This window comes from Penicillium coprophilum (genome assembly GCF_028826855.1).
Source record: "Penicillium coprophilum strain IBT 35676 chromosome Unknown utg000001l_segment0_segment0, whole genome shotgun sequence".
NCBI lineage: Eukaryota > Fungi > Ascomycota > Eurotiomycetes > Eurotiales > Aspergillaceae > Penicillium > Penicillium coprophilum.
Window position 1 is genome coordinate 1 of NW_026622720.1, and position 26641 is coordinate 26641.

The window sequence follows — 26641 nt, forward strand, 5'->3', positions numbered from 1 at the left end:
TATAGATATTACCAGTTTTTCATCTGGAGAAGAGCAAGTCACATCAATGACCTCTAATCCTCCTGATCATCTCTTGTATCCATCCTTACCACCCCTCATGATCTCCGGAGTTCCCCCTTCCCGGCCAGTGTCGGTCAATTCGCCAGCCAGTGCGCTTGTTACAGTCCGAAGCGCAGGAGAATCCAACGGCAGTGCAGGAAATCTTTACCGAGATATTTATGAAGACTGCGCCTCCAGCCCTATCACTGCCAGTCAGGACCAATCTCATCTCCCCGCAAAAATCTCCACATCGACTATCTCAGCCCTGGCACAGTCAGGAATCCAATTTGTGAACCTCCCAGTTGAGATTCATGAGAATATTCTGGATCATCTTCTTGGCAAAAGAGCCTCAGCTGGTGTTCATACATCATATGGTAAATCCTCTGCTCAGAACTGGACCAAGGCTCTCCGTCATCCGCGTCGAAAGGCCCTATCCAACTTAGCCTTGACTTGCCGAATGTGGACTGGACTTGTTCAAAGCCGCATTTACCGCCATAGTGAGTTCCCTTTGATTGTATATATTGGTTTCAAGGGGGCTGTACTGATGAATGACTGTTTATGTAGTCAGAATTAAGGGCAGCAGAGCAGAATTGGCCGACTGTGCACGGTGGTTCAACAAAAATCAGCATTTGATTCCGTATGTCTGCCACATTGACATTTGGGTTCCTATCTGGGGAGATCGGTCTCTATGGCCTAACATTCCTCGCTCGGATGTGGAGCAAGATGCTGCTCAAACAGCTGGACGTGTTGTACCAGTGCAGTTGACTCATGGTCATCATCGGGGGGAAGACATCCTTCGCTATCACCGTGCAACCAACAACGCTACCTTGGAGGAAATTTTTAGTCTTGTTCGGCGGTCTTTTCCCGCCGCGCGAGTCCTCACACTGGAGGGAGGCCACTGCAAGAACCCACCTATGATCCGACATTTTCGTCATGATCACAGCATATACAGTATGCAGGGTCTTGTCCACCGGCGCCTTCCTGTTCTGAAAAACATACAAACATTTGTCATGCGAGGCGCCTGGAATCTGATGCGACATTTTGACGACTGGCACAACATTGAACGGGCATTGCCAGCGTTGAGTGAATGGCATTGTGCTTGGACTCAACCACATCTGAATGCCTACTTTATCATGATACACATCCTGACCTACCCACCAGTTCGAATCCGACACATCAATCTCAGTCTGGAGGGATTTTACAACAACAATAATAGTTTGCTAACTGGGCTGACTGGACCTCGAAACTCACTTCCTCCGATCTGCAGTCTGCTTGGTGATACAGCTCCTCGTTTAGAGTCATTTACCTACACTGGTCGAGTGTGTTGGTACTTCTTTGAGACATTAAAGCAGCGGGCAATGACAATGGGCTCTTGTTCTCCGCTCAGATCAATGGATATTGTAGTCAAGGCATGCTGTCATGACCAGCGGGTGCATACGTCGCATCACTGGTCACAGGTGAGTCAGGGATTAGGTGGAATTACCAGCATGGGATTCATTCGCGCATTCGAAGCAATGGTGATCAAGGCAGTGGAGTGTCTCTCCGTACTCCCTGCCCTGGAGTACTTGAGGATCCGTTTCATCGACCTTGACTCAAGCTGTCCGCCTCTGAACCCTTATTTTCAACTTCTGAACAACGAGTGCACAGGCCTGTGGAGTGATGACATCCTGGAAGCTTTGCGCATCAACCGACCATCGGCTTCATTTGTCGAGCTTACTGATGGGATATACGCGGAGTACGACGACCAGCAAATTGTTGGCGCCTTGATGCCCCGAGTTCGCCCCCTAGGTATCCAAGTGAGTATGTACAGCCTCATTGCCGATAACTCCAACCCTTACTAGGGTCATGTCCTGGTTCTCCTTGTTTCCTCCTCTTGTTCAGCATGATACCCCGTCTTTGTTTCTTTCATATCAGCGATTTTCCAATCAGCATTCAAAACTTGCCCCTTTCTTTCTGATACCACGTTGGTGGATCTCATTTCGAGAAGATATATGGGCTGCTATGTGCCGTTCGACGCATGACCTGACTCATACTTCTTATTTTTTTTCCCTGATCAGTCCGTCAGAGTACGTAATTGCCTGAGAGTTGAGCTCTTCTCTGAATCGGAGAAATGAAACCCCAAGCCATCCTCAGTGCGTACTTTCTTATCGCGCTATTTTTCCGGCTCATCATCGTTCAACTGCTGTTGGAGTACAGGAGCACCATCGCCTTGCCATACTACGCGTTGATCAAGGTAGTTAATCGCCGAATCGGAGGAGCCAGCTGATCATGGTCCTTTTTCACCGGTTGACTCAGTTTTCTCGGCAATGGGCCATATCGCTTCTTTAAGACATAGGGTATGTCTGTATGTATTGTTGTATTGTATGTAGTTCAATATCTTCGTGATCAAACTTCGTTGCTTTTAGGTAATACATGTAAACATGTATACATCTCTAGTAAAGACACCATTTGAATGCAACTGTGGTCTCATCGGCACCCTCCCCTCCATCCCGAACGATGATCCCCAGAATCCAGACGTTCACAGCGAAGAAGAAAAGCCCTGCGAGGAACAGCCCAGGTACAAATGATGACAGTCCCAGGAATTCGAGGTTATAACCTTGGTGCAGCCAGAGGGCCTATATGTTTTGTCAGAGTTGGATTTCCCGGTGCAAATTATGGTATCAGAGCATCAATAGACAATACATACCTGTCCGGCAATCCATAGGATCGCTGCTGATATGCCCAGAGTCGGTTTGCGGATGAGCGAGGACGATGGTAGGTAAAACGGAAGCAGGATCAGATACCAGAGGAAGTACTGGGGAGGTTAACAACCAGTATCACCATTTCGGATCAATACACATACCTGACTAGTACAGACTTTGTTGAAAGTCACAAAAGTGAAAGTCTGCGCGAGCATCGTAGTAGTTAAGCTCTTCTTTGCCAGGACGAGGGGCAAAGCAACAACAGCAAGGATTAACTGCGGGAGGAAGGCCAGTGCCTCAAATCGAGTTTCGGCCCCACCGGCAGCAGACATATAGAGTAGTGTACTATAGGGAGAGAAATTGTGGCGGTGATCGATGCGCGTAAGATGGTGGAAGAATGTGTGATGGAGGAATGGTTGGCCATACTGGAGGTACATGACGAAATTCAATGCCACGAAACTGACCAGTGCTGCGGCAGTAAGCTTCACCCGGGACCGGGTAATGAACCCCAAAGCCTTTGACAGCAGTCCTGAGCCGGTCGTCACAGACCCGTCACGCTCGGCATCCCACCACCAGAGAATGGACACACCATAGATGAACGGATAAATCTTGAAATGCACAGCAAGACCTAGGATTGTCCCGGCAAGAATAGGCTTCTTCGTCAAAGTTGCCCACAGAAGGGATGCAACCAGCACGCCGAGTAGCCCTTCCGAACTACCACGAGTACTGATGTTGGCAACCATAGGATTCCACAGCCAAACAGCGGCAACGTATCGCAGAGCGCGCTCAACAGGAAAGTGGTGGCACTGAACCAGCAACTGTACAACGAGCCATCCAGCAAGGACATCAGACAGTGCAAACAGCGCTTTCCCAAAAGCGAAAGTCAGTGTTGACCAAGGCGCGGCACTCTGCCACGCAGTCGGAAGAAGAATCCACGCCAAGAGCGGTGTGTAGCGGTAAGTATCGCGAGCGTAGGGCGATTCGCCCTTCGAAACGTAGCGCGCAGCATCAGTAAACACCATGTAATCGATATCGGTGTATTTCACGGCAGAGTGCGCATCCTGCCAGCCTCCATAGACGAGGAGGACGAGACGAAGGGCTGTTGCTGCGAGGAAGACTCGCGCTGGAGAGTCAAAGAGAGCCATTTCCTTTTGGGGCTTTTTTTTGGCTTTTTCCCGGTTTTGCTCTCTTATAACAATCAAATGAAATTATTCAAGGTTGCTAGATTGTCTGTTGCGGCTAGCTCGCATAATTGGATGGGCTTGATGAACCCCTTGGCGGATGTCGTGGGAAATTAAAGAGCTGCACATCCAACCAACTTCTTTCCAGTCTTGAAATAGGTAGTGACCGTGTAAATTGATTCAATTATTCCATGCAATTCTTGTCTGGTTCACACGGAGGATGTTGATGCCAGCAGGGGATTTTGTCAGATGCCCTGCTGACTCAGCATGATCCACGGGAATTCCCGGGGTTGCCGAATTGGGAACGTATACCTCCAGGTTTCCTTTGTAGGGACCGATGGGTCTTGGAAAAGCCTTTGAGAGGGATATGAACTGAATAATACTCACTTTCAATGTGCCTTTCTTAGGCGGTCGAAGATTAGATCAATAAGATATCTTGTTTCATAGTGCCTCCCACTGTGTCACAGCTATGTCCTGCCACGACAGCTATAATAGCTCCTGCTTTGGTCTCCGTAATGCTAACTGGGAGGTCAAACATCCTAGTTGTTATGCACAACTACTATTCACGCTAAGATGAAAACACCATAGTAACCTTGATATACATAGGATTCGCGTTATCTAGTGGATTTGATCTTGAAGAAGCTGGTATTTTGTGAAGCCTTAGCGTAGATAAAGAGGCAGATACCCCTTTACAAAGCGGGAAAATGATGACCTAGAATTCTCATAGATACATAGCCAAGCAGTCAGCATTCTTAAGTGCAGGTTCATCTCATATCATAGGAAGGTCGAGTGCAATATAGAACTTCAAAATGCGGGGAAAGTGGTCATTGCGGGAGTATCAATGTCCTTGCTTCGTCTGTGCGAACCGGTTTGATGTTTCCCAGCTACTAGAAGATCGAACCAGTCATAATAGGTGGATGCTTGGGCCTTTCTGGCCTTTTTGGCATTTCTGGCTTTTTTGTCTAATACATGTAAGTGATACGCCACTAAGAGGGGTCACTGGAGTCCACTGAGACTTTCCTTGGGATCCCTATTTATTTCCTTGATATTGGTCGGAGGTGCAAAGTGGCTCATGTGAAAAAGTAGACAGCCCAATTCTGATGTTTCTATATTTGAGTGCAGAGTTGCACATCCTGTACCCAGGTCCATGTCTTGCATGTTTCAAGGCCAAATAATGCTACCCCCGCATATGGAATTAACTGCGTAATACTCAGTAAAAGTGTTCAAGAATCTACATTAATAGAAATCAAAAGCAAGTTTAATTACACAATGTAAGCCGGTGGCCATGAACATGAACGTGTTCGGGGGTGCCCAGTGTGTCAAGGGGCCAGGCACGCTCCCATTGAGGTAAATTATTACAGCTCAGACCTGTATCACTCAAGCCGCTTGTGTAAAAATCTACTGTCCCGAGGTCCGTTTTTACAATAAGGCTGGCCAGATTTGAACTGGATCTAGTATGCCAGATGCCGTCAGATGATACGATATACCTTTGATATCAAAAGCAATATCACAAACTAGCCATGAAGCTAGCTCCAATCCGACCGGTTCTGACAGAGATTACCTAGTCTATTGGTCAGAGACGCACCGCAAAGTCGTTCATGTTATATTGTATGTACTTCATATACTACACATGGCGCAAGAGGACGGCGATCCCCCGCAAAAGAAAGGAAGCGATGTTATAAAACTAAAGAGTTTGGTCCGAGGCATTTTTTCATAGACATATGATAGCTCCATCAGAGTGTGGTGACTATATAGCTAGATTTCCTGGTGGATTCTTCGCTCCATTGACGACTTCATCATGGTGGGCATGGGAAAGTATATCATCGGGGCCAACCGAGGGATTCTCAACCCAGAACGTGATGAGTCTGGGAAGCTCGAGAAAGTTGGATCCTCGGTGAGCTCGACGTCAAGAAAGAATCGATTCCGTCGGCATTGCAGGCGATTCTGGTGCATCTACCTCATCGCCAATGTGATCTTCTTGGCTATTTTCTTGCCTGTTTTGTAAGTGAAAGAGCTACGTGACTCATTTGCTAAGTGTTTATTGAAACCAACATTCCCAAAGCTTTCTGGTCGCAATTCCTGCCATCGCACAACTGGTTGTCAACAAATCAGATCTGCGAATCGTCAATGCCGAAGTGATGCACCCAACACCAGATACCGTACGAATGACTCTAGAAGCAAAGATAAACTTGAAGCTTGCACTAGGCGTTCGCCTTGATCCCGTCGTCTTCTATACATATGTGCGCTCTTCGGGTCATGAGAATGCATATGCAGGAATTGAGATCCCCGGGCAAACAATCAAGGGGAATCATTCACTTGGAGTCACCGACCAGTTGACGCCAATCCTCAATCTTACTTCCTGGGAGACCTTTGTGAGGCAAGCGGTCTTCCAAAAGGAAACATCACTATCGCTATATGGAGTGACCACTGGATATCTCGGGGTTCTGAAAAATCACATTGTGTTGGATAAAGACGTGGTGATGCCAAGTAAGTAATTCCACTAGGGTGGTATTTGAGCATTCGCTAAGCTCTAATATAGCTTTAAACAAGTTCAAAGGCTTCTCCATCGCAAATAGCACATTTGTCTTACCGGTAGAAGACGACGGATCCAACCTCGTTGCCAATATAACACTTCCAAACCCAACCGCGCTCAGCTTTGAAGTTGGCACCATCACTCTTGACCTTAAGAGCGGCAATACAGACCTAGTAATTGGCAGTGCGACGGTGAAAGATGTCACCCTTAGACCAGGCAACAACACATTCCCCTTGAGAGGTGTGCTCGACATAGGTACGATGATCGCCAACCTGACCGAAGTCCTCAGCTCACAGGGATCCGCCCTTAATAAAGGCGCAGTGAGCCTGACAGCTGTGACTACATCAATTGTATCCAATGACACTCTAATCCCATATTATACAAAGGTCCTTGGGTCACTCCCTCTGGTAGCAAACGTGAGCGTCGGCGACGTTCTTAGAAATTCGCTCGCTCACTTGGGCTCCAGTGGAATATTGTCAGATCCCGATGACAAACACAGGAGAAACCCTGTGCAGTTGGCCAGTTCAGTTCGATACGGTGATGCATATAACCAGGTCGCAAGTCTCAAACACAACAGACACGTTCAAAAGATCTTCAAGGATGAAGATCCCGAGCGACGGGACGCAATGATAAACTCGCTGGCTCGGTATTATGCCTCGCTATGAGTGTATTCAGTTTCGTGACTTGAATTGAATTTAGCGATATCTGCATGACACTTTTTCTCCCTGGTTGAAATTCTGAGATCTGACCTATTGGAAGCAGACAAGATAGGTGTGGCCTGTACGGTGTAGTTCTGTCCGTTCCAACTTACAGGAATAGTATTATGGGAATATGGGAGAGCCTACATTTGACTACTGGAAGAATTGGAATGTGAAGTTAAATCTGTCGTGTATTCATTTCCATATATGCCCTGTGCTAACATGCTGAAGCGAGAAATCCCAAGGGAATCAAAAAGAATAAAAGAGAAGACAAGACGAGAGAAGAGAAGAGAACAAATGTTCAGTAATAAAGTCCGCCATTTGCAAAATACCCAGAATCCGGCATGGGATCAAAATACGCAGGTTGTTCTCCGTATTTTGGGCCCTTCTCATGATCGGGAGTCAACAGAGTCATCGCATCGTTCCTCCCATCAATATCAGCGACAACACCCGGCCACAGATTATTGTCACTCCAGCTGAGATATTCCCAGAGATACTGGCCTCCTGAATCATCCGTGAACGGGGTGGTAGCGAGGGGGTCAAGGAATCCATTCTCGCCTATCGCCATGTTACCACGTCCCGCTTCAGGTGCCGGGAACATGAGTGTCATATCCCGACCAGCGGGATAAGAGCTACTCAGAACACTAGTGGAAGAATTATGATCGGCGAGGTCCTGCCCCCGCTTGCTAGCCTCATAGATACGCGAAATCGCATCCAGCGACCGCTTCGCCGTATGGCCAAAGGACTGCATACGGGCCAAGGTCATCATGGCCATTTCCACCTGCGCCTGGCAGGACTCAATGGAAGCTCGGGGGTCATCCACCGTCGGATCGTTGAGGAACAGTCCCACCAGGGGAACCAAAGAGGCCTGGAAAGTCCACCAGACAGCATTCCATCCGCACAGCTGATTAAGCTGTGCCGTAGCAGCGATATTCCGAATCGATTCCTCGGCGACTGCGCGACATTTTTCAATCGCGGTACGCTCCTCGGATCGTAATGCAATATAAGGCACACGACGCATGGCATAGCTGAGCAGTGTGGGTCGGTAGAGGAGGATCCGTTGGTTGTAGTAGCGCCAGCGCATGACTGTGCGGACAGTATTGATTGACTCTGAGCAGGGCTCATGATCTTTCAGGACGGAGGGAAGATTGTCCCACCATTCGAGGAGCTGTGTATCTGCGTGGGCCATTTCTTGGTGTTTGACTAGCGGTGCTGCGGCGAGGGACTCTTGGACCTGGGTTGCGATCTTGGCGAAGCGGATATTCTCCACCAAGGGGAGGATCTCGAGGACGTTTTCCTATCAGAATTGTCGTTAGTCAATCGAAATTTTCGTTACTAGGAAAGGAACCAAACCTACTTTGTCTCGACAGAGTGGTGGTTTCACTGTAATGGTTGAACCTATCCGGCCCATACTGGGCCGGCCCAATGTCATGCAGGCCCAGGTATCCATGCAGAACAAGGACCACCAGACGCGGCGCTTCAGGTCCATGGAGGCTAGCTTCGCCGGACTCGGTATCTGACGAGACTCGGCAAACTCCTTGTGGAGTCCCAGGGCAGCCGCCATACGCAACGCAGCACCCATTAGAGTGTATGCCAGATTTGGCTGGCTGATATAGTGGCAGTACCAGCCGCCCATCAGGCCCAGCGCCTGAATAGTCTCGATATGAGAACTTCCTAAGGAACTCAGACTTAGGTGACTCTTGCATCGCAAGAAGTATGTCTGATGTGTTACATCATCGGGTCCTGTAGCGGCGATGCAACCCAGAGCAAGAACGATGTTCAGCAAAGCAAGCCAATGGTCATCTCTCCGACGGCCGGCACAGTATGCCTCACGGAAAGAGCGCTCATCGATCATGGGAGCGAAGGCTTGGAAGTAGAGGAAATATGCATCGAGCATTTGCATCTCCGAGGGTGGGATCAGGGGTTGTGGGGGTGTGACAGGCGCACGGTGTTGCCATGCTATCGGATTCTCCTGTTCATTTGCGGGAGATCGAGAAAAGTACGAGGCACAGCCTGGGTCCAGCCAGACAATGACCTTGATCACAGCCTGAATGGATGATACACCCAAGTAAGATGAAGGCTGGCGAGCTGACAGCGATAGCCCATTCACGTCATCTGAAACGCCTTCCACTAGATCTGAGGAGCTGGTATTACGGCTATCCGGTATTTCCTCGGGCATAGTTTGCAGAGCCTCGAGGTTGTCATCATCATTTGACAGAGGTGAGACATGAGCTTCCAATGAAGCCGACGTAGATGGTGAATCGGTATGATGTGACAATGTTTGGACATGAGAGCCCGATGAAGCAGTGGTGAGTTCGAGAAGTTTCTCCCGTGACAAGTTTGTCAATGACTCGGGAGAGAAATTTGGGAATAACTTGCCCAGGATACTTCGATACTCTTCCAGGGTTGTAGATAATTTCTCTACATGTCTAGATGGATTATATGGTTAGATGGTTAGATTGTTTTTGAGGGAAGAGTTAGAAAGGGATCACTCACCTTCGCGATGGTCGCGGGTCTGAATAGTGACATTGATCTGACTTCTTATACCATCGACATGCCTCACATGGTTTCTCACCATCACACTTGATCTTTCGATGACGACAAGATGTACAGGCCCGCAACGTTGTCACCCGACGACAAATCGATTCACGTCTTTCACTGGTAGATCGATTGCGAGCAGGAGTTGCTGCTGTGGGATTCTCAAAGCCTTCGAATGTATGGAACATGTTGACAGTAATAGATTTTCATAGATAGATCATCCCGTGTTAGTATCGTATTAGTAAATAGACGAGATGAATATAATATAAGGAGAGCTTCACATTGTCGGGGATATATAAATGTCTAACGCGGGAAGGGGGAAGAAGAAAGGATTATAAAGGGAACAAAAGCCGACTAAAAAACAGACCAAAAAAATAGGCTGATCCGCTTAATCTCCCCGCATTTTCTGGCTTTAATTGTCTTCTCTGTTCTTGGCTGAGGGTCTTGGTTATTGGCTGAATTATGGATCTCTTCGGATTTTCTTGTATTCTCGGATCTACGGAGGAAGACGTGGTGTTCTCTGAGATTCCCGTAACTCCCCGGCATAGAAGACGATCAAGATTATAGGATTCATTGTGCGAAAGTCCCGAGAGTAATTCAGCCCCAGGACAGGGTAGATATGGACCCTATCAAATGCAAGTCCAATTTCGCTTGCAGTGTCATCTAAACGCCACAGATGGCCTTCCAAAAGTGAGGGGCAATTTCCCCAGACTCATTCTGGGAGAATGCTGGGCCCTGCAGATGCAACTGGACGATCGTATGGGGAAGATGGGGAAGATGACGGTCTCTGTTTTGGTGGAGATTATGATTGAATCGATCCAGGGAATACACTTCCCTGGGGATTTCCAACCCTCTTTCGCCTAGAATGTCGACTTCTATGAATATCTGGGGATATTCCGTGTGCTCCGCACGGAGCATACCACAATGGTTCCAAGCCTGACGCCTGACACCCATAATGAGGGATTTTAGATTTTCATAGGAAGGGGCTAGTGCTCAAGTCTGCTTATTTCCCCGTGTATCAGGAGGTGCCTGATTTTCCCACCTCGCCACTGGGAGGGGGTCCTGCCGAGATAATTTCGCGCCAGTGTCTCGTTCCAGTCAAGGGCCCGAAATGGGGACTCGGGCGGTTGTGGATTGTGGGTTCTCTCCTTTATTTTCTCTTGGTTTTGAGGGGAAAATAAAAAGAGGCCAAGAGGATCGAAATCCGCAAACTCGAAGTAAATCTCAAAGCAAGCACTCGGCAACGCTCCACGCTGTGATTGATCTTCAGGGAAGTGATCGGAACAGTGCCAAGCCTGTGGAACGAGAGGGAAAGGCCGTTGTCTGCCGAGGGTTAATGGTCATTGGTTCGGTTGAGACTTGTGACTCATGCATACTAACGGCAAATTAGTGCAATAAATTTAAGTGTAGGCGCATGTCCGAAAGAGGGTGCCTGCACTAAGTGTACAAGGGGAACAGCAGATGATATAGTGGTGAGCCTCCCATGTTCAAATGTCCAGCGACCCATCAAAAAGGAACGGTTCACGTTGCATGGCATTTTGAGCTTGACGGCATATTTTCCGTGACTAACAAAGCTCTTGGGTGGATATAACTCCGGAGGCGGAGGGATGTAAGGAGAATGCCGAAAGGTGGAGAGACATCCGGAGACATCTGGAGACGACCTGGAGACAACCTGGAGACCACCTGGAGACAACCTGATGTCCAAAATTGTACGGAGTCGGTATTGTTGTAATTTTACAGATTTGCAAATTTTCATTGTTTCACTGTATTTGAAGTATACAAATTGAAAAAATATACAGGTCATGTGTCACACTAGTCCCTTTTGAACACGGCAAGTGCTGTCTTTCCCAAAAGGGAAACGGGGGGGCTCCGGGCTTATCGATAACGAATGTCGGTCTCCAACTATGTATAAATGACGGGAGGTACAAAGCTACTCCTTTCCATATTGTCAATTGCTTTTCAAAAAAAAAAATGGCCAAGTTCGAGCACTCTCTGTCCACTGGCTGGTCCTTTAAGGACCGGGATACCGACGAATGGCTGCCAGTAGCTACGGTCCCGTCCGTGGTACAGCAGGATCTCATTGCTAATAACAAGTGAGTTATTGTTCTCAAAAAAAAGGACGTTGGTTTCAAATCTAATATTATTTTTACCATAGGCTCGATGATCCTTATATCGGATTCAAGGAATTGGACGCTCGCTGGGTCAACGAGAAGTCATGGGTCTACCGAAATGTGATCCAAAAACCATCCGCCCCCGCCGGCTCTTCAATTGTGCTGGTCTTCGATGGTCTTGATACCTTTGCCAAAGTCAAATTGGACGGACAGGTGATTCTAGAGAGTGATAACATGTTCCTGGGTCACCGGGTGGACGTTACCAAAGCATTGGAAGCAGAGGGCGAACACACGCTCGAGGTTGAGTTCGACTGTGCACTCCTCAAGGCACGTGAGCTCCAAGCCCAGGACGCCAAGCATAAATGGGTTGGTTTCAATGGAGAAACAGCCCGCATGGCTGTGCGAAAAGCTCAGTACCACTGGGGCTGGGACTGGGGTCCAGTGTTGATGACCGCGGGCATCTGGCGTGCCGTGCGGCTCGAGGTATATCAGGCCCGCGTGGCGAATCTGTGGCCCCAAACTCAGCTATCTGCAGACCACCAAACAGCCGAGGTGACGGCCGTCATCGATGTGGAGACCGTCGGTGATGGAGATTATACGGCCCAGGTTAGCTTGAGCTTGAATGGGAGCGAGATTGCAAGCAATGCTATTCCAGTGTCTGGGAAGACCTCTCAAGTAACATTCCCAGTCGACAAGCCAGCTCTGTGGTGGCCCCATGGATATGGCGAGCAGACTTTATACGACGTATCGGTGTCGCTGCTTCGCAATGGTGAACAAGTTGACCAGGCATCGAAGAAGTTCGGTATCCGCACCGCCGAGATAGTTCAACAAGCGGATAAGCATGGCAAGTCCTTTTTCTTCCGAATTAATGGCATGGACATTTTCTGCGGCGGTTCGTGTTGGATTCCGGCGGACAGTCTGCTCCCTGCTATTACTGCTGAGAGATACCGCAAGTGGATTGAACTGATGGTTGCTGGCAGACAGGTGATGATTCGGTGAGTTTTACTCTTCTTTGTGGTCTAGAACTAAATGTGGGTTTGGCTAACGATGAACAAGTGTCTGGGGCGGTGGTATATATGAAGAAGACTCCTTCTATGACGCCTGCGATGAACTAGGAGTGCTGGTCTGGCAAGACTTCATGTTTGGATGCGGTAATTATCCCACATGGCCCGAGATGCTCGAGTCTGTCCGTCAAGAGACAATCTACAATCTAGAGCGTATACGCCATCACCCTTCGATTGTCATTTATGCGGGAAACAACGAGGATTACCAGGTTGCAGAGTCAGAAAGCTTGACTTATAACTACGAGGACAAAGACCCCGAGAGCTGGTTAAAGACAGATTTCCCGGCGCGATACATCTATGAGAAGCTGCTTCCCGACGTGGTGGCTGAATACTCACCTAGCACATTCTACCACCCTGGAAGTCCATGGGGAGATGGCAAGATATCGTCGGATGCCACTGTTGGTGATATGCACCAGTGGAACGGTGAGCATTCCCTAACAGACTTGGAGTTCTTACGCTAATCACCAGAGTAGTGTGGCACGGAACACAGGAGAAGTACCAAATCTTCGATACTCTCGGTGGCCGATTCAATAGCGAGTTTGGAATGGAAGCATTCCCCCATGTTTCTACCATTGACTACTTTGTCGAGAACCCCGAGGACAGGTTCCCCCAATCCCATGTTATCGACTTCCACAACAAGGCCGACGGTCATGAACGACGACTGGCAACGTACCTTGTAGAGAATCTGCGATCCGCCACAGACCTTGAGGTATGACTACCACCATAATGACCATTGATGCAAGCTAACCTCTCCAGACCTATATCTATCTCACTCAAGTGGTACAAGCCGAGACCATGATGTTTGGTTACCGAGGCTGGCGCCGGCAATGGGGTGACGAGCGTCACTGCGGTGGCGCACTGCTCTGGCAGCTGAATGACTGCTGGCCGACAATCTCGTGGGCCATCGTGGACTACTTCCTGAAGCCAAAGCCGGCATACTACGCCGTCAAGCGAGTCTTGAACCCGATTGCCGTCGGGGTCCGACGTGAGCACCACGACTGGAGCGTGGCACACGCCCAGCCAGCCAAAACCAGCAAGTACGAGCTTTGGATCGCCAGCAATCAACCAGAACCCGTACAGGGCAGTGTGGAGCTGCGTTTCTTGTCTGTCAACACAGGTCGCGATATTCGGGCACCAATCGTGCACGAAAACATTACCATCGCTCCCAATGGCACCACAGATATCATCACCGACGGTGTCCTCGACCACATCGCCGAGCCTGAACCGCATGTCCTCGCCGCCCGATTGTGGGTGGACAACCAGATTGTAGCACGGGATGTCGACTGGCCACAGCCATTGAAGTATCTCAATCTGTCCGCACGACAGGTTGAGGTCAAGAGGCAACAAGGAAAATCCGGTGAGACGGTGCTGGTCATCAATGCCCGCAAGCCGGTCAAGTGTCTTGTTTTCGAGGAGCAAGAAGGCGTACTGCTTGGTGACAACGCTATTGACATTGTGCCTGGTGATGAGCAGACAATCACCGTTACTGGCCTTGGAAGTGAGCCTCTAAGGTACCGGTACCTGGGACAAGAATCTTGCGAAGTTGTTGAATGAGCTACTATTTATACTGTATAGCAACTATATGATCCCAATAAGCATAAGCACTTCAAATTTACAAGAGAAAGATAAATCACATAAAAATCGTCAAATTGTCCTCCATTGTAGACATAGACACAGAGACCTCGGAGCTCTAAGAGAAGATCATCTCATATCTCTTATCGACTGAGGACATGTGAACTTCCAAGGTCAACCACCTCACTTTTCGTCAATGGGTACCAAACGCTCCTGGGAAGGCCAGCCACTCGAGCTAAATCCTCAAGATACAATCATGGCAGAAACAGAAACAGAGTCAGCCCCTTCAATCCTGTCAATCTTTGAGAACTTCCGTGACGAGCTGGACGAGCACCATGATCGCCGCGAGCGCATCATCAAGAAAAGCCGCGACATTACCGCCTTAAGCAAGAAGATGTATGCCCTCACCTTCAGCGCAATAAGAGCATTGCTAACACAGATTACCCTAGTATCTTCGCCCTCCAACGAGTCCGCACAACGAACCAACCCATCCCACTCAAAATCGCCCAAGAAAACCAAACCCGCTTCGATCAAATCCACGCGCTGTTCGAAGGTGTCGTCCCCGAACAGTTAGGCATCAATTGTTGGCGATACCAGCGCCAAATCAGCGCGGGAATCCAAGAATTCATCGAAGCTGTCTCCTTTGACCACTACCTACGCACGCAAACGCTCATCACCCACGCCGAGTGCTCCGCCCGCGTCCCACCAGGGATCCTTGTTTCAGAGGAAGACTACCTAATGGGCCTGTACGATCTGACTGGAGAGATGATGCGCTTCGCGGTCCTATCGCTAAGCTCCGGAAACGCAACTACCAATGCGACCGAGAATACAACAAGCGACAGTGAGAAATCGACGGTCGCTTCGTCGCAAGGTGGCATTGTGGTTGATCTACGTGCTATTCGCGCAGGCTTTGAGGCGCTCACTGTGCCACAGCGGCATTACATGTTCCGGGATATGGCTAAAAAGCAGGACGTGATGCAGAACAGTGTGGAGAAGGTTGAGCGGGCGGCGTATGGGATTGTCGTTCGTGGGAGTGAAAGACCAAGTGGGTGGACGCCGGATCTTTCGGGCTCAGTGGAGGTCGCATCCTACTAAGAAATTACAATATGAAGTACCCATGCATTGGCTTTTGGATGACAGCTTTGTCATAGATCGAGGCGCCATTCAATATGTAGAACCTATATGGAATATTTACCTCGACAAGTCTTTCTCTCGATGTCTTAACATCTCAGTGCTTATTTCTTAGTTCTACTATCTTCCGCTCTTTGTACAGTTGTACCTCTGCAAATCACAAATTTCCTTGCTTTACAGCGATGACATCATTCAGGTAAAGACCGTAGAAGGTAGAGAAAAAAATGTAGGAACAAAGCCTCTCCAATTGCAGTAAAGGGAAAGGAATAAAACGCCCTCATATAACGATCATGTCACCCATGTCTCATAGCAACACTGAAGAGCCAATGTGCCTGTGCAATGTTACTCTCCAAGCCCAAAATCAGACAGGCGAGCGTGGGTTCTCATCCTCGGAAAGAATACCCTGAGAAATCAGTTCTTCAGGCTGTGGCCTATTTTGAATCTTATGCTCGAGATTATCAGCCAGCATGTGCTTCTCGAGTTCACGGGCGTGGGCCTGCAGCGCTGGAGCGGCGGAGGTTGCGGGGAGGATATTACCTTGGTCGGTTGTTAGTTATGAGAAGAATCCCCAGGTACCATCTCAGGTACCAGAGATGTAGAAAATGAAAAATCGAAGAATAGAAAGGGAGAACAAACGCTCAATCAGCTGGTCCTTCTCAGGTCTCTTCTCCAGGTTCTTCTTCAGACTGTCTGTAGCACGCTGGCGGTCGAGCTCCTGGCGGGCAGATTGAAGGGCTCTGTCATTTTATTAATCATATCTCACCAAGAAACTGGGGAAATATTTCCGGAAACACCCACGGAGCTACATTGGTATCCAGCAGGATGTGGCGATTCTTGAGGTCCTGCATTTCCGGACGGGTTTGGAGATGTTTCTCCAGTGAGTTACGACGCTCATGGGTCGGAGGAAGAGATTGTTCGACGGACATTGTAAGTGATAGTTTAAGGGTTGTGAAGAGGTGAAGTCGAAGTCAGTCGAAGGAAGTAAAGGCGCAAGTCAAGTGATCTCACGCGGGGAAAGCGGTCTATATCTATAACGCCAGACAATTTATACGGAGATCAACAGCATTTACTGGCATGACTATAGCATGAATCTGGCATGAATCTGGGTTAATCTGAGATAATCTGAGATAACTGAAATAGTAGATCATAATACAATCTACTACCACCTCCCGCAAAAAAAAAAAAAAAAAGAAAGTAGCAACCGTCGCAACGTCTCCGCAATTTGACGATCTCCCATCTCCGTCTCCTAAGGAAAGGGTGAAAGAGGGAAAAAGAAAATGGGGTGGGCACAGGTTTTCCGAAGACATGTTCAAGCAGCGCACAGCCGCAGGTTGAATCCACGATGGGATCCATGTCCTTTCGTGTCCGAGATCCGATCATGCCGGGATTCTGGGATGATTGATGCCGGGGGAAGAGGGATAAAAAACACTCTGCAGGCAATCACAGCAAGATCCAGATCCAGGTCCCCGCATTCGAGGGTTGATTGCAGTCCTGCAAAGAGAAAAGAGACACTCTGTCCGGTTCTGGATGCATTGATTCACAAAACACTCCAGTCTACTGTCAAGAGATGACAAAAAGTAGACCGTTCTTCTCGTGCCAATCAAGGGACCCAGAGCTTACCACGGCCACGACCATTGCCTCGTGCACCGCGCGAGGATCCACCACGGCGACCATTAGATGAGCGGCGAGAGGCTCCAGCGTTACCGCGGGGGGCACCGGCGGCACCGGCGGCACCCTGTTGGATGCTCGAGTCTACAGTAGGCAGCTTGGTTGCACCGCCCAGAGTCCGGCTGAAAGAGTCCGGGTCAATGGGCTTCGTAGGAACTACCACGGTGGCAGTAGGCTCAACAGGAGGTGGTGCAGCCTTGGGGGCAGCCTTTCGCTGACCTCCACCACGTGAAGCGCCTCGTGGGGTTCCTTTTCCACGACCGCGGGGCACGAACACCAACTCATCTTCGTCGCTCTCTTCCTCGTAGGACAACAAGGTCTTCGGCTCGGTGGGTTGGGTTTGGGTTTTCTCCACATATTTGCAGCGATTTTTGTACTCGCGCTCCTCGTACTGGATAGCGGTGCGTAGCTGCAGAATGTTCTTGACGCCAATGCCAAACTTCTGAGCCCACACCTGGGTCGCACGGTCATTGGAGATAAGGATACAGTTCTTGGCAGAGTTCTCGGCATCGGGACCGGTATGCAAACGCCAGAGCAGAGCGCTCAGCAATGGGCGCAGAGCGGGGGGCACGGTCGGGATAACGGTTCCGGAGATGGTGCGCTGGTGGTTGGAAGACTTGCTCTTGGGCTTGCCAATCTTTGTTCCATTGCTGGACTCATGTTGGGCGCAATCGGGGCTGGTGCGGGAGCTGCGAGAGGATGTGCGCGATCCAGGTCCACTAGGGGTGCCGACGGAGGTGATCGAGACAGTCTCCGGGTCCTTCTTAAAGTTCAGCTTGGACAAGAGCATCTGCGACAGATCGTCCGCCTCTTTCTTGGTCAAAGCATCATCGGCGCTGGGCTCGGTCGCAGGCTCACCATTGGTAACTGCTTCGTCGATTACCTCAGGCTCCTCTTCAAATTCCGGTAGGAAGAATTTCTCGGCATCCTCCCAGCGCTCGTATTGCTCCATGGGGCCCTGGAGGAGAACTCGGTCGGCGGAGATATGATCTTTGCCGGAAGTGACCCGGTCAAGGAATCGGACTGCCTCGCGGGCATTGATGGCGATCTGCGATCCCGCTCGCTTCAGCGCATGGAGTCGTTCAAGTGCTAATCGGAGGATAATGGTTAAACTGGCAAGCACTTCGATGAGGAAATAAAAGGCCCCTGAACACTCAGATACTCACTATAGAGAGGAACCACGAGATCAATAGCACCATTAGCAGTCCATTTCTTGATTTCACTAATATTGGTGGACAAGGCCGTCTCGTCCACGGCACAGTGGAAGACCTTGCGTCCGGTCGACATGGCGAATGATGAACGAATGTGTTTGTGTGTTTGTATTGAGTAAGAGATACAGGGCAAGTACCGCCCTATATCGGAAGACTAGAAGTGTAGACAACCGCGACTGAATCGGGGCCGGTCAGCACGGGCCTAGAGCTGAGGAAGGAGGTTTGACGATGGAGGGACCCGAGAATGTGGGGGAAGGGGAGTAGTGGGATGTTGGTTGATGGAGTCGTGAATTTTCACTCACGATGTGAAAGCAGTTGATAGGATATTCCCATCTGCAGCATCTTTATAACAATCTCGACTTTTGCTGGGCAAAGAACGCACCTTGAGAAATGATGCGATGGGCGATAGAAATATGCTGACTAAGCATGCTTTAGGGACAGACCAAATTTAAAGAGAGAACTGAGGGTTTCTATATTTATTGAGAGGATACAGTTTAAAGATCAAAAGCAAAAGAGAAAGAAGGGAAAAGAAATCACGTTAAAGAATAGAGTACCAGAGCTCATCCCGAGCCTATGATTTCACCTTCTTGATGAGGCCATCCGATTCCTTGACTCGTTGCGCCCACTCGCTGATTTGATTGTTCATATTAGTACTAGTATCAACCACAAGGGAGGATCTCCGTATACTTACGTCCAGCTGCCGTCATATACCCGACGCAGGTTTGGGTCACCATATTCCGCCTCACTCAGGGCTGTCTCGATGATGGAGGCAGTCACACCAGTACCGCATGAGCTGATGATTGTTTGGCTTGGATCCACCTTGTGGTCCTCAAAGACCTTTCGCAGGTCTTGAGCAGGGAGATAGGCTTTTGTTTCGGGGTCAAGTAGTTCTTGAAAGGGCAAACTCTTGGAACCAGGAAGATGGCCCGATGACAGGCCAGGGCGTGGCTCCGGGTCGGTTCCAGCCCAGCGTCCATAGGAGCGTGCATCTAGAATCTCCACTTCCTCTGCCCCTTCTTTACCATAGTCCAATGCCAATTCCTTCATCTCGCGGAAGGAGATCACTAGTCGCGCGTCGTATGTCGGAACGGTGTACTTGGACTTCTCCACCGCTGCTGGCTCACCGCTCTCCGTCGGAAGACCTTCTTTGACCCAGAGACGATAGTTGTTGAGAATATGCACATTGGGATGGCCGAAGACGCGCAGCGTCCAGCCTACCCGGGGCGCACTGAAGATACCCAGGTCAGCAGTGTCGTAAACTACCACCTCGTCATCGCGACGGATCCCTAGCTCGCTCATGGCCTCGGCAAAGGTCTCGCAAGTGGGAAGCATGTGTGGATAGGGCGAATCTTGATCTTTGATAGCGTCAAGGTCGAAGAATCGGGCCTGGGGGATGCGCGAGTTACGGAACGAGTCAATTCCCTTGCGACCCTCGGGGTCGTTCGGCATGAACCATGCCGCACAAAGGGGGATCACGCGCGGAGAGGTTGAGATTTTTGTTGTGGGGTTCTTCTTCAGTGCTTCATTCAGCTGCTTTGGTGTCACTAGATACGAAGAGAAGGAGACATTGCGCTGAGTATGGAGCCCTGTGGAGATGGACATGTTTGGGCGAAAGAGACGAGCAGGAGCAAAGGATCTGGCTGCAAAAGCCATAGTGGAGAGAAAAGAAACCTTTCTAAAGAACCAATTTACATAACGAGGTAGCAAAGCCCCTGGAGAATGTCAAAATGCAAGACCAATGAGTTAGAGCAGAGGGAAGAGCAATACGAGGAGTACTATTGCGTATTATGGCGGCATGTGGAGAACATGTGATAAGATGATAAGAGATAACACTGTTTTCCCTCTCTCCCGAGGTCTTCACCTCTTCCACCTTGGCTCTCCACTACTCCACAATGAAGGTCACCATTAAAGAATGGAATGCTGTTGCTACTTGGCACTGGAATATTCCCGAGGACGAAGTGTGTGGCATCTGTCGCGTACAATTTGATGGTACTTGTCCAACCTGCAAATTCCCCGGCGACGACTGCGCGCTTGGTGAGTGATCTTTATGCCCCCACTTCTATGCCAAATACTGACTATAATGACTATTATAGTGCAAGGAAGATGCAATCATGCTTTTCATATGGTAAGACTACGAAGTGACCCATCCAAGCTAGGACTGGATTGATCAACACTTTCAAAACAGCATTGTTTGATGACATGGATTGACCTAGAGTCTTCCAAGGGACTGTGTCCAATGTGTCGACAAAGTATGTTTTCTTTGGATTGATTGTGTGATATTGAGCTAACTTTCAGCAGAATTCGAATGGAAAGACAAGGAATAACGGCCAAATTTGTATTTTTTGCTTCTCGGTTGTTATCAAGGCGTTGTCGGACGGATTCGAGATACCCATTTGTGTTTTATTCGGCATGCAAAATTCCATTAAAAGAGTCATTGGAGCCTTAGTGTCAAGTCAACATAAAACAATTCAGTGGTTGGAATGAGATTGAGAATGAGATTGATCAATACACGGGATTGGACCCATTTTTATACTTCAGTCTTGTATCTGAGGGCTATTTCTTGGGATGACTGTCGTTTCTGCATCATTGTCTTGCTTAGTTTATATCGTAGTGGTTCGAATTGCGTGGGCAACTCCCCTTATGTTTGATCTTTGATACATAGCACGTACATCGTGGATATATATTTCAACGATCAGGCCATGGAAGGTCAGTTACATCACGCTCAAGCCGAATACACAACAGACTTCCTATTCAAGAACGAGGAATAGTGAAATTTCAGATCAGAATAGCAATATTCAAGTCATTTGATACATCAAGTCAAGTATACCCATGGACATACACTGGATCGTCAACTTTCCTTCGACCGTCACGTGGCGCTATCGATAAGCAGCTCTCCGCACGCGATACAGAACCTCATCTTATCCCAAGCTCTTCTCCAGAATGATGTAGCCTCGGCTTATGGAGATGTCTTTGAACAACTCCCCCTACCATCATTCTCTATCAGCTTCCTCATCCCGGCAGTCCCTCCACAAAGAAACCTCTAGGCCAGGCACCGCCTCTTCGCGGCCAAGTGATCGACACTCAAGAGGGCAATTGCCCGAAGGCCGCATATCAACTCATCAACCCCCGGAACACTTGAACCGCCTTGCCAAGGGTTAGTTCCGGATGAAACCGATGATCACCCAGATGAAGGCCAAGGGCAACCTCTGTCTCACCCCGCCTTCCAGCCGTTCTTCACCTTGATTGAAGACGCCCATACCTCAGATTACCACCACCCAACGGTACACTACATATTCTCTGACGATGACACCGATATTGTGACAGAGGCAGCCCTACGTAGTCTTACCGCGCAGCAAGAAGCCATCTCCGATTCCAAGAAAGATCAGATCGCGCAGGCTCAAACATCTAATCTACCGGATGAGATCAAACACTCTGATCCAGACCAAGCCAAGACCACCCTACTTCCACCACCCGCCCCAGGTGTCCGGGAAAACTATATCATCCTCGACGTAGAGCCCTCACCACACACGTCTGGGACAGCGCAAACCAGTCCAATAAACGAACAACTAGCAGCAGGCAAAGGCGGGAGTGGCACGAGGTCTATCTCATCGTCACCGGCGAACGTTTCTGCACTCCCACAGGAGCAGGGACAGCCACACCCGCAGTATCGTGTTACCGCGGCGCAGAGCTTCTCACCAACATGGCAGGTCCTCCGCACGGAGGTGATGCCGGCTCCCACCTTTGAGAACAGCAATCCTGGAGAGTCATTAGGACATGGGCTGATGCTAAAGATCCGTGGTACAGGTGGGCTGCCGATTGAGGTGGATGACAAGGAGAAAGGGCGTACACTTGAGGAGATGATGGATCAATTTGCGAAGCGGATGAGCGAGCTGCAGGTTGTCATCGATGCTGCGGAGTCGAAGGAAGAACACAACGAGGAAGAGCTCGTGCAGCATCCCTTTGCTCCAGACACAGCTGAAAGCACTGCTCAGAATGAGGGGAATGATGCGGTATACGCTGCAGAAGTTGAAGTGGAACAATCGCGATGATTATTATTGCTGTTTTTGGTGCACCGCGGGAGGATTGTTCGCGTCTTTGTATACAGGCTAGTGCTGGGTGAACCTGATGCATATACTTGGAATACAAGACGAATTAATCCAAATTGGGAGATCAAGTATGGTATTAAGATCAAATCTGACATTCCTATAGGAATATCAACGTAGTCAAACTAGAAACGCCAAGTAGAATGCCTTTCTATGGCACTGAGACAAAAGAAGGGATACAAGAGAATGACCAACCCAAGACTGTTTTTTTTGCCAAAAACTCCAACCCAGAGTGGAAAGCCCAGCGACTATCGGGTATCAAAAATTGTCAGAAAAAAAGAGAAAAAGTAGAGCAGAAAATGACACGGAATCCATTTAATCAGACGTGCGGGTTCTGAATCTTCGGGCACTGGCTGTGGCCGAGGGGGGCATATTTTCACGACCCTCCTTCATGCCAGGCATCCTTTTTGAGATCATGGTTTTGGGGAGTTTTGTCTGTGGGTTGTTGTTTGAGTTCGAGCGGCGCCGTTTGCGAGAAGGTTGTTCTGGCTCTTCCTTTACTGGCGTCTCGTCTAGGTCCATAGACGTGGCCAACGCGGGGGTTTCCGGCTTGTTGGGAGGTAATACATCGTCACCGTCAGACACGACCGGTCTGGCGACGTTTATGTCGACTTCTCTAAGGCCAGTGTTGGAAAGTGGAGCTGCGGACGACGGAAGAGAGTGGCCTACCTCTTCCGGGGTATCATGATAAACGAATTTCTTGGGGGTTGACTCTGCCACATGGGGCGAAGAGGGAGCAGGGGAATCCAGTTCTTCCTCCTCACTGAATGGCAGAGCAGTAAGCTGCTTGGATGTTCGGTGTCGAGTGCGAAGACCATCGTGAGCTTCCGTTTGGGGCATTTCCGAAGGATATTCGTATCGTCGTTTCTGGGGGGGTTATACCTGTCGGTACGTACTCTTTCAGAGGGTGATTATGGATGTTGATTAGCATTTCTGCAAGTGGTCGGCGGACTTCAGCGTGTAGAGATGCAGTAATTTGTCCAAGGTTCTTGGTATGCATATTGACATCGCTCTGGAATTGCTCGACACGTCCAGTGAGCCCACCGAGTTGCCCATAAATGTTTGAGCGGGACTGTCGGACATTATCAGCCATCGCATTCAAGCTGCCTAGATGCGATTCATGGAAGCGGCCATTCTGAGATCGTGCTTTGGCAACGAAGTCATCCAAAGCCTCCATTTGTGTGCCCATGTCGCTCATTTGAGCATCAACGATGCGCACAGTCTCTTGATGCACAGACTCCGTTGCCCGATGAATCGAGGCATTGCGCTGGTCAAAAGTCTATTGTAATTAGTTTCATTTCACGACCCAAAAATGTCAATTGGTCTTACCTCCCAATCATTCTGCATCCTGGTCTTGATTTCATCCTTGGACGCAGTAATGTCTTTGGCAAACTGTTCCTCCTTGAAGATCCACTCATCAATGTGTCTGTCGTGCTGCGCAGTGGCTTGCTCAAGAGAGTCGCCTGATGCTGACATGTCAGTGCGAAGGGCATCAAATTTCCCCTTGAGGCGGTTGTTCTGTTTATGATTTGAGTCCTCAAGGAGTCCTCGGATGTGAGACATAAGAGTTTCACGCTCAGCTTGTGCACTCGCATGTTCCTCTTGCAGAATCTGTGCTAGATTGGACGAGGCCCTTCTATTGGCGTCCACCGTCTGGCGATTAGCTGCCTGCAGCTCGAGACGTAGTTTATGGACTTCGGATTTCTGTTCCTTGAGGTGCTTTTCCATGTCCTCAAACATGGCCTTGAAGTCTTTGCCGAGTGTGCTGTATGACGAGTGAAGTTGGGAATGGAACTCTGAGAACTCCCCGATGACCTCTTCAGAGATGCGCGCAGCGGCAGCCGACAAGCCATTTAGGCCTTCTCCAACTTTGGACTTAACTTCTTCTCGAAGAACCTTGATCTCTTCGAGTACTTCATTCATCTCATTGTGGGCAGTAGAGGTGTTGTTTTTCGCCTCTGCCTCGACCTTGTCAAAGGAGGTATCAAGATCCTTAAGTTGGGAGCGGGTAGACTGCACAGTGTCTAGTTCATGATCCACAAATTGGTGAATTTTGCCGGACATATTCTCTAGCAGCTTCGCATGCTGCGTCTGGAAGATTTGCATGCGAGCATCGACCTGTTGTGTGACGTGTGATACCTCGCCAGTTGAGGTCTGCCAGGTTTGCCGATTATCAGTCTCCAAGTTATCTTTGCGATTCAATTTCGCATGTAGCCCATTCACGTCTTGAATGGTACCATTTAAAGTGTTAACTAGGCCGGCACCAATTTGACGAAGTTGCTTTTCCGTATTCTCATGGGCCTTCCGCACAATCTTCTCCTCGTCCAACTTTTCCTGCGTATCCTTCCAGAACCTCTCTGTTTCATTGAGAATATCGCGCGTTTCTTTGAGTTTGGATTCAGTCTCCTCATTATCATGCTTCAATGAGTTGAAGTTGCCCGTGATAGAAAGTAGCTCTTGAACCTTGTGTCGAAGGCTCGCCTCCATCGACTCGATCTTGGCACGCTGTTCTTCGTTGACTATTCGCCGCGATTCACTTTCCATCCTCATTTCCTCATACGCATCAGGCGTCATATAGACACCATTGCGATGCCGGGTGGCAATGAGCTCGCTCTTGAGTTTTTCGATTTCCAACCCGATATCTCGCAGAAGCTTGGTTTTGGAGATGATGGAGTTGATCTGGGGTTTGTTGCGAATGTTCTTGGCTCGGAAGGCATAATCAAGGGTCGATATTGTCTCCTCTAGGTTGTTGCGGGCAGGCGAAACAGTGGCGATGATACATGTTTTTGTCCGCCCTCCAAGTGAGTCTTGTAGTAGTCTTGTGAGTTTTGATTCGCGGTAAGGGATGTGTGAGCTCTTATCTACCAGAGCGTTGATTACTCTCCCAAGTGTAAGGAGACTCTTGTTGATGAGACCCGCCTCCGTTGCGCGTTTATTCTCAGCACCGCTGCGTCCGATGTTTTCACTACCCGCGAGATCAACCAGGTTTAACTTGCCCGAGCTAACATAATCCTCGCCAGATTCGGTCGTGCGTTTTGTAAGAACGGTGATGGTGAAGACTGTGTGACTTCGAGAACTTAGGTCATTGCATTTTGTCGCTGCCACTTGGCGTTTATGGCTGCCCGTTTGAAGTAACCTGATTCCGGTGGACGCAGAGTCGATGTAGGTCTCTTCCATGCCCTGAACCATTGTGCTGTGTCCTCCCTTTTTCTCATTTTCGAAAATCTTGAGCTTGGTGCTATCATCGTATGACAAAAGATCCCGGAGTTCCTCATTATAAAGTTCGATGAAAGAGCATTTCACTGTGCTTTCCGTGTCCTCGAGCTTGTGAAATAGGGCGTAAAGGGTGCGTGGAATGATCCCTGCATCATCGGAGAGGATACCCAATGTGTCGGTCATGTCTCCTGACATGGTGTATGTTTTTCCTGTTCCAGTCTGTCCGTACGCGAAGATTGTGCAATTGTAACCTGCCAGCATCTGTAAGGAATTAGCGCGGATATTTGATTTCATGAGCGGTGCGATACTAACTTCGTCGAGAACTGGCGCGACTACATCCTCATAGACAGTCGTTTGATCAGCGGCCGGGGAGAAGACCTTGTCGAAAGCATACGTCTTGTTTGAAACTGCGTTCGGTCCCATCGAGAGATCGAGGGTTTTGCCTTTCACACCTTCTGGTGTTGACAAGACTACACCATTATTCTCTTTAATCTCCCGATCACTGCGGCCGCGACAGCGGACCACCACGTGAATACTTGTGTCCTCGTTGATCTCCTGTTCAAAATCCTTCTCCTTCCTCTTATTCGCAACGCTCGGTTTTTCAGGGCTCCTTGCCGCTCGGGCAGCACTCATCGCAGATGACCTTACTGGCGGTGTAGACACTCCAGGAGGTGCATGGCGTTCGGGGACTGCAGAGCCCGCTCGTCGAACTGGTTGGCGCAAACCGGACCTCCTCGTTGTGGGGAGGGTGGACGGGGGCCTTGGTGGGCCAACCATATTGACAATGCGACACCCGAAGAGTGATTGTGGTATTCCTTTGCAATAATATTTGATGGTTAGTTTGTCAGTTGTTTTGACCTTTTCACCTCTGCCGGGAGTCTTTCTAGCGTGTAAA

At 49.2% G+C, this 26641-nt stretch overlaps 11 protein-coding genes across 11 annotated transcripts; 5 read left to right on the forward strand and 6 right to left on the reverse strand.

Annotated features, from left to right (window-relative positions):
• Positions 1-97: 97 nt before the first annotated feature.
• On the forward strand, positions 98-1880 carry N7500_000001 (uncharacterized protein; the record flags this gene model as incomplete). Its single annotated transcript, XM_056671147.1, has 2 exons — positions 98-536; positions 604-1880. The coding sequence occupies 2 exons, from the start codon at positions 98-100 to the stop codon at positions 1878-1880; spliced, it is 1716 nt and encodes a 571-aa protein (XP_056536720.1).
• A 591-nt stretch (positions 1881-2471) lies between these two features.
• Positions 2472-3865, reverse strand: N7500_000002 (glycosylphosphatidylinositol-alpha 1,4 mannosyltransferase I; the record flags this gene model as incomplete). The annotated part of the gene is made up of 3 exons (XM_056671148.1): positions 2472-2654; positions 2726-2833; positions 2882-3865. 3 exons carry the CDS (start codon positions 3863-3865, stop codon positions 2472-2474), a joined length of 1275 nt encoding a protein of 424 aa, XP_056536721.1.
• A 1834-nt stretch (positions 3866-5699) lies between these two features.
• Positions 5700-7099, forward strand: N7500_000003 (DUF3712 domain-containing protein; the record flags this gene model as incomplete). Its single annotated transcript, XM_056671149.1, has 3 exons — positions 5700-5902; positions 5964-6388; positions 6441-7099. The coding sequence occupies 3 exons, from the start codon at positions 5700-5702 to the stop codon at positions 7097-7099; spliced, it is 1287 nt and encodes a 428-aa protein (XP_056536722.1).
• A 334-nt stretch (positions 7100-7433) lies between these two features.
• N7500_000004 (uncharacterized protein) lies at positions 7434-9858 on the reverse strand (the record flags this gene model as incomplete). The annotated part of the gene is made up of 3 exons (XM_056671150.1): positions 7434-8429; positions 8490-9561; positions 9629-9858. 3 exons carry the CDS (start codon positions 9856-9858, stop codon positions 7434-7436), a joined length of 2298 nt encoding a protein of 765 aa, XP_056536723.1.
• Positions 9859-11641: 1783 nt separating this feature from the next.
• Positions 11642-14399, forward strand: N7500_000005 (glycoside hydrolase family 2 protein; the record flags this gene model as incomplete). Its single annotated transcript, XM_056671151.1, has 5 exons — positions 11642-11763; positions 11826-12776; positions 12838-13268; positions 13319-13554; positions 13602-14399. 5 exons carry the CDS (start codon positions 11642-11644, stop codon positions 14397-14399), a joined length of 2538 nt encoding a protein of 845 aa, XP_056536724.1.
• Positions 14400-14613: 214 nt separating this feature from the next.
• Positions 14614-15512, forward strand: N7500_000006 (translin family protein; the record flags this gene model as incomplete). Its single annotated transcript, XM_056671152.1, has 2 exons — positions 14614-14813; positions 14867-15512. 2 exons carry the CDS (start codon positions 14614-14616, stop codon positions 15510-15512), a joined length of 846 nt encoding a protein of 281 aa, XP_056536725.1.
• A 397-nt stretch (positions 15513-15909) lies between these two features.
• N7500_000007 (RPEL repeat-containing protein) lies at positions 15910-16474 on the reverse strand (the record flags this gene model as incomplete). Its single annotated transcript, XM_056671153.1, has 3 exons — positions 15910-16085; positions 16185-16285; positions 16347-16474. The coding sequence occupies 3 exons, from the start codon at positions 16472-16474 to the stop codon at positions 15910-15912; spliced, it is 405 nt and encodes a 134-aa protein (XP_056536726.1).
• A 674-nt stretch (positions 16475-17148) lies between these two features.
• On the reverse strand, positions 17149-18503 carry N7500_000008 (uncharacterized protein; the record flags this gene model as incomplete). Its single annotated transcript, XM_056671154.1, has 2 exons — positions 17149-18305; positions 18383-18503. The coding sequence occupies 2 exons, from the start codon at positions 18501-18503 to the stop codon at positions 17149-17151; spliced, it is 1278 nt and encodes a 425-aa protein (XP_056536727.1).
• A 495-nt stretch (positions 18504-18998) lies between these two features.
• On the reverse strand, positions 18999-20080 carry N7500_000009 (sulfurtransferase; the record flags this gene model as incomplete). Its single annotated transcript, XM_056671155.1, has 2 exons — positions 18999-19056; positions 19119-20080. 2 exons carry the CDS (start codon positions 20078-20080, stop codon positions 18999-19001), a joined length of 1020 nt encoding a protein of 339 aa, XP_056536728.1.
• Positions 20081-20319: 239 nt separating this feature from the next.
• Positions 20320-22476, forward strand: N7500_000010 (uncharacterized protein; the record flags this gene model as incomplete). Its single annotated transcript, XM_056671156.1, has 3 exons — positions 20320-20461; positions 20521-20552; positions 21514-22476. The coding sequence occupies 3 exons, from the start codon at positions 20320-20322 to the stop codon at positions 22474-22476; spliced, it is 1137 nt and encodes a 378-aa protein (XP_056536729.1).
• Positions 22477-22845: 369 nt separating this feature from the next.
• On the reverse strand, positions 22846-26523 carry N7500_000011 (putative kinesin family protein (BimC); the record flags this gene model as incomplete). The annotated part of the gene is made up of 4 exons (XM_056671157.1): positions 22846-23397; positions 23423-23809; positions 23860-26007; positions 26059-26523. The coding sequence occupies 4 exons, from the start codon at positions 26521-26523 to the stop codon at positions 22846-22848; spliced, it is 3552 nt and encodes a 1183-aa protein (XP_056536730.1).
• Positions 26524-26641: the final 118 nt, after the last annotated feature.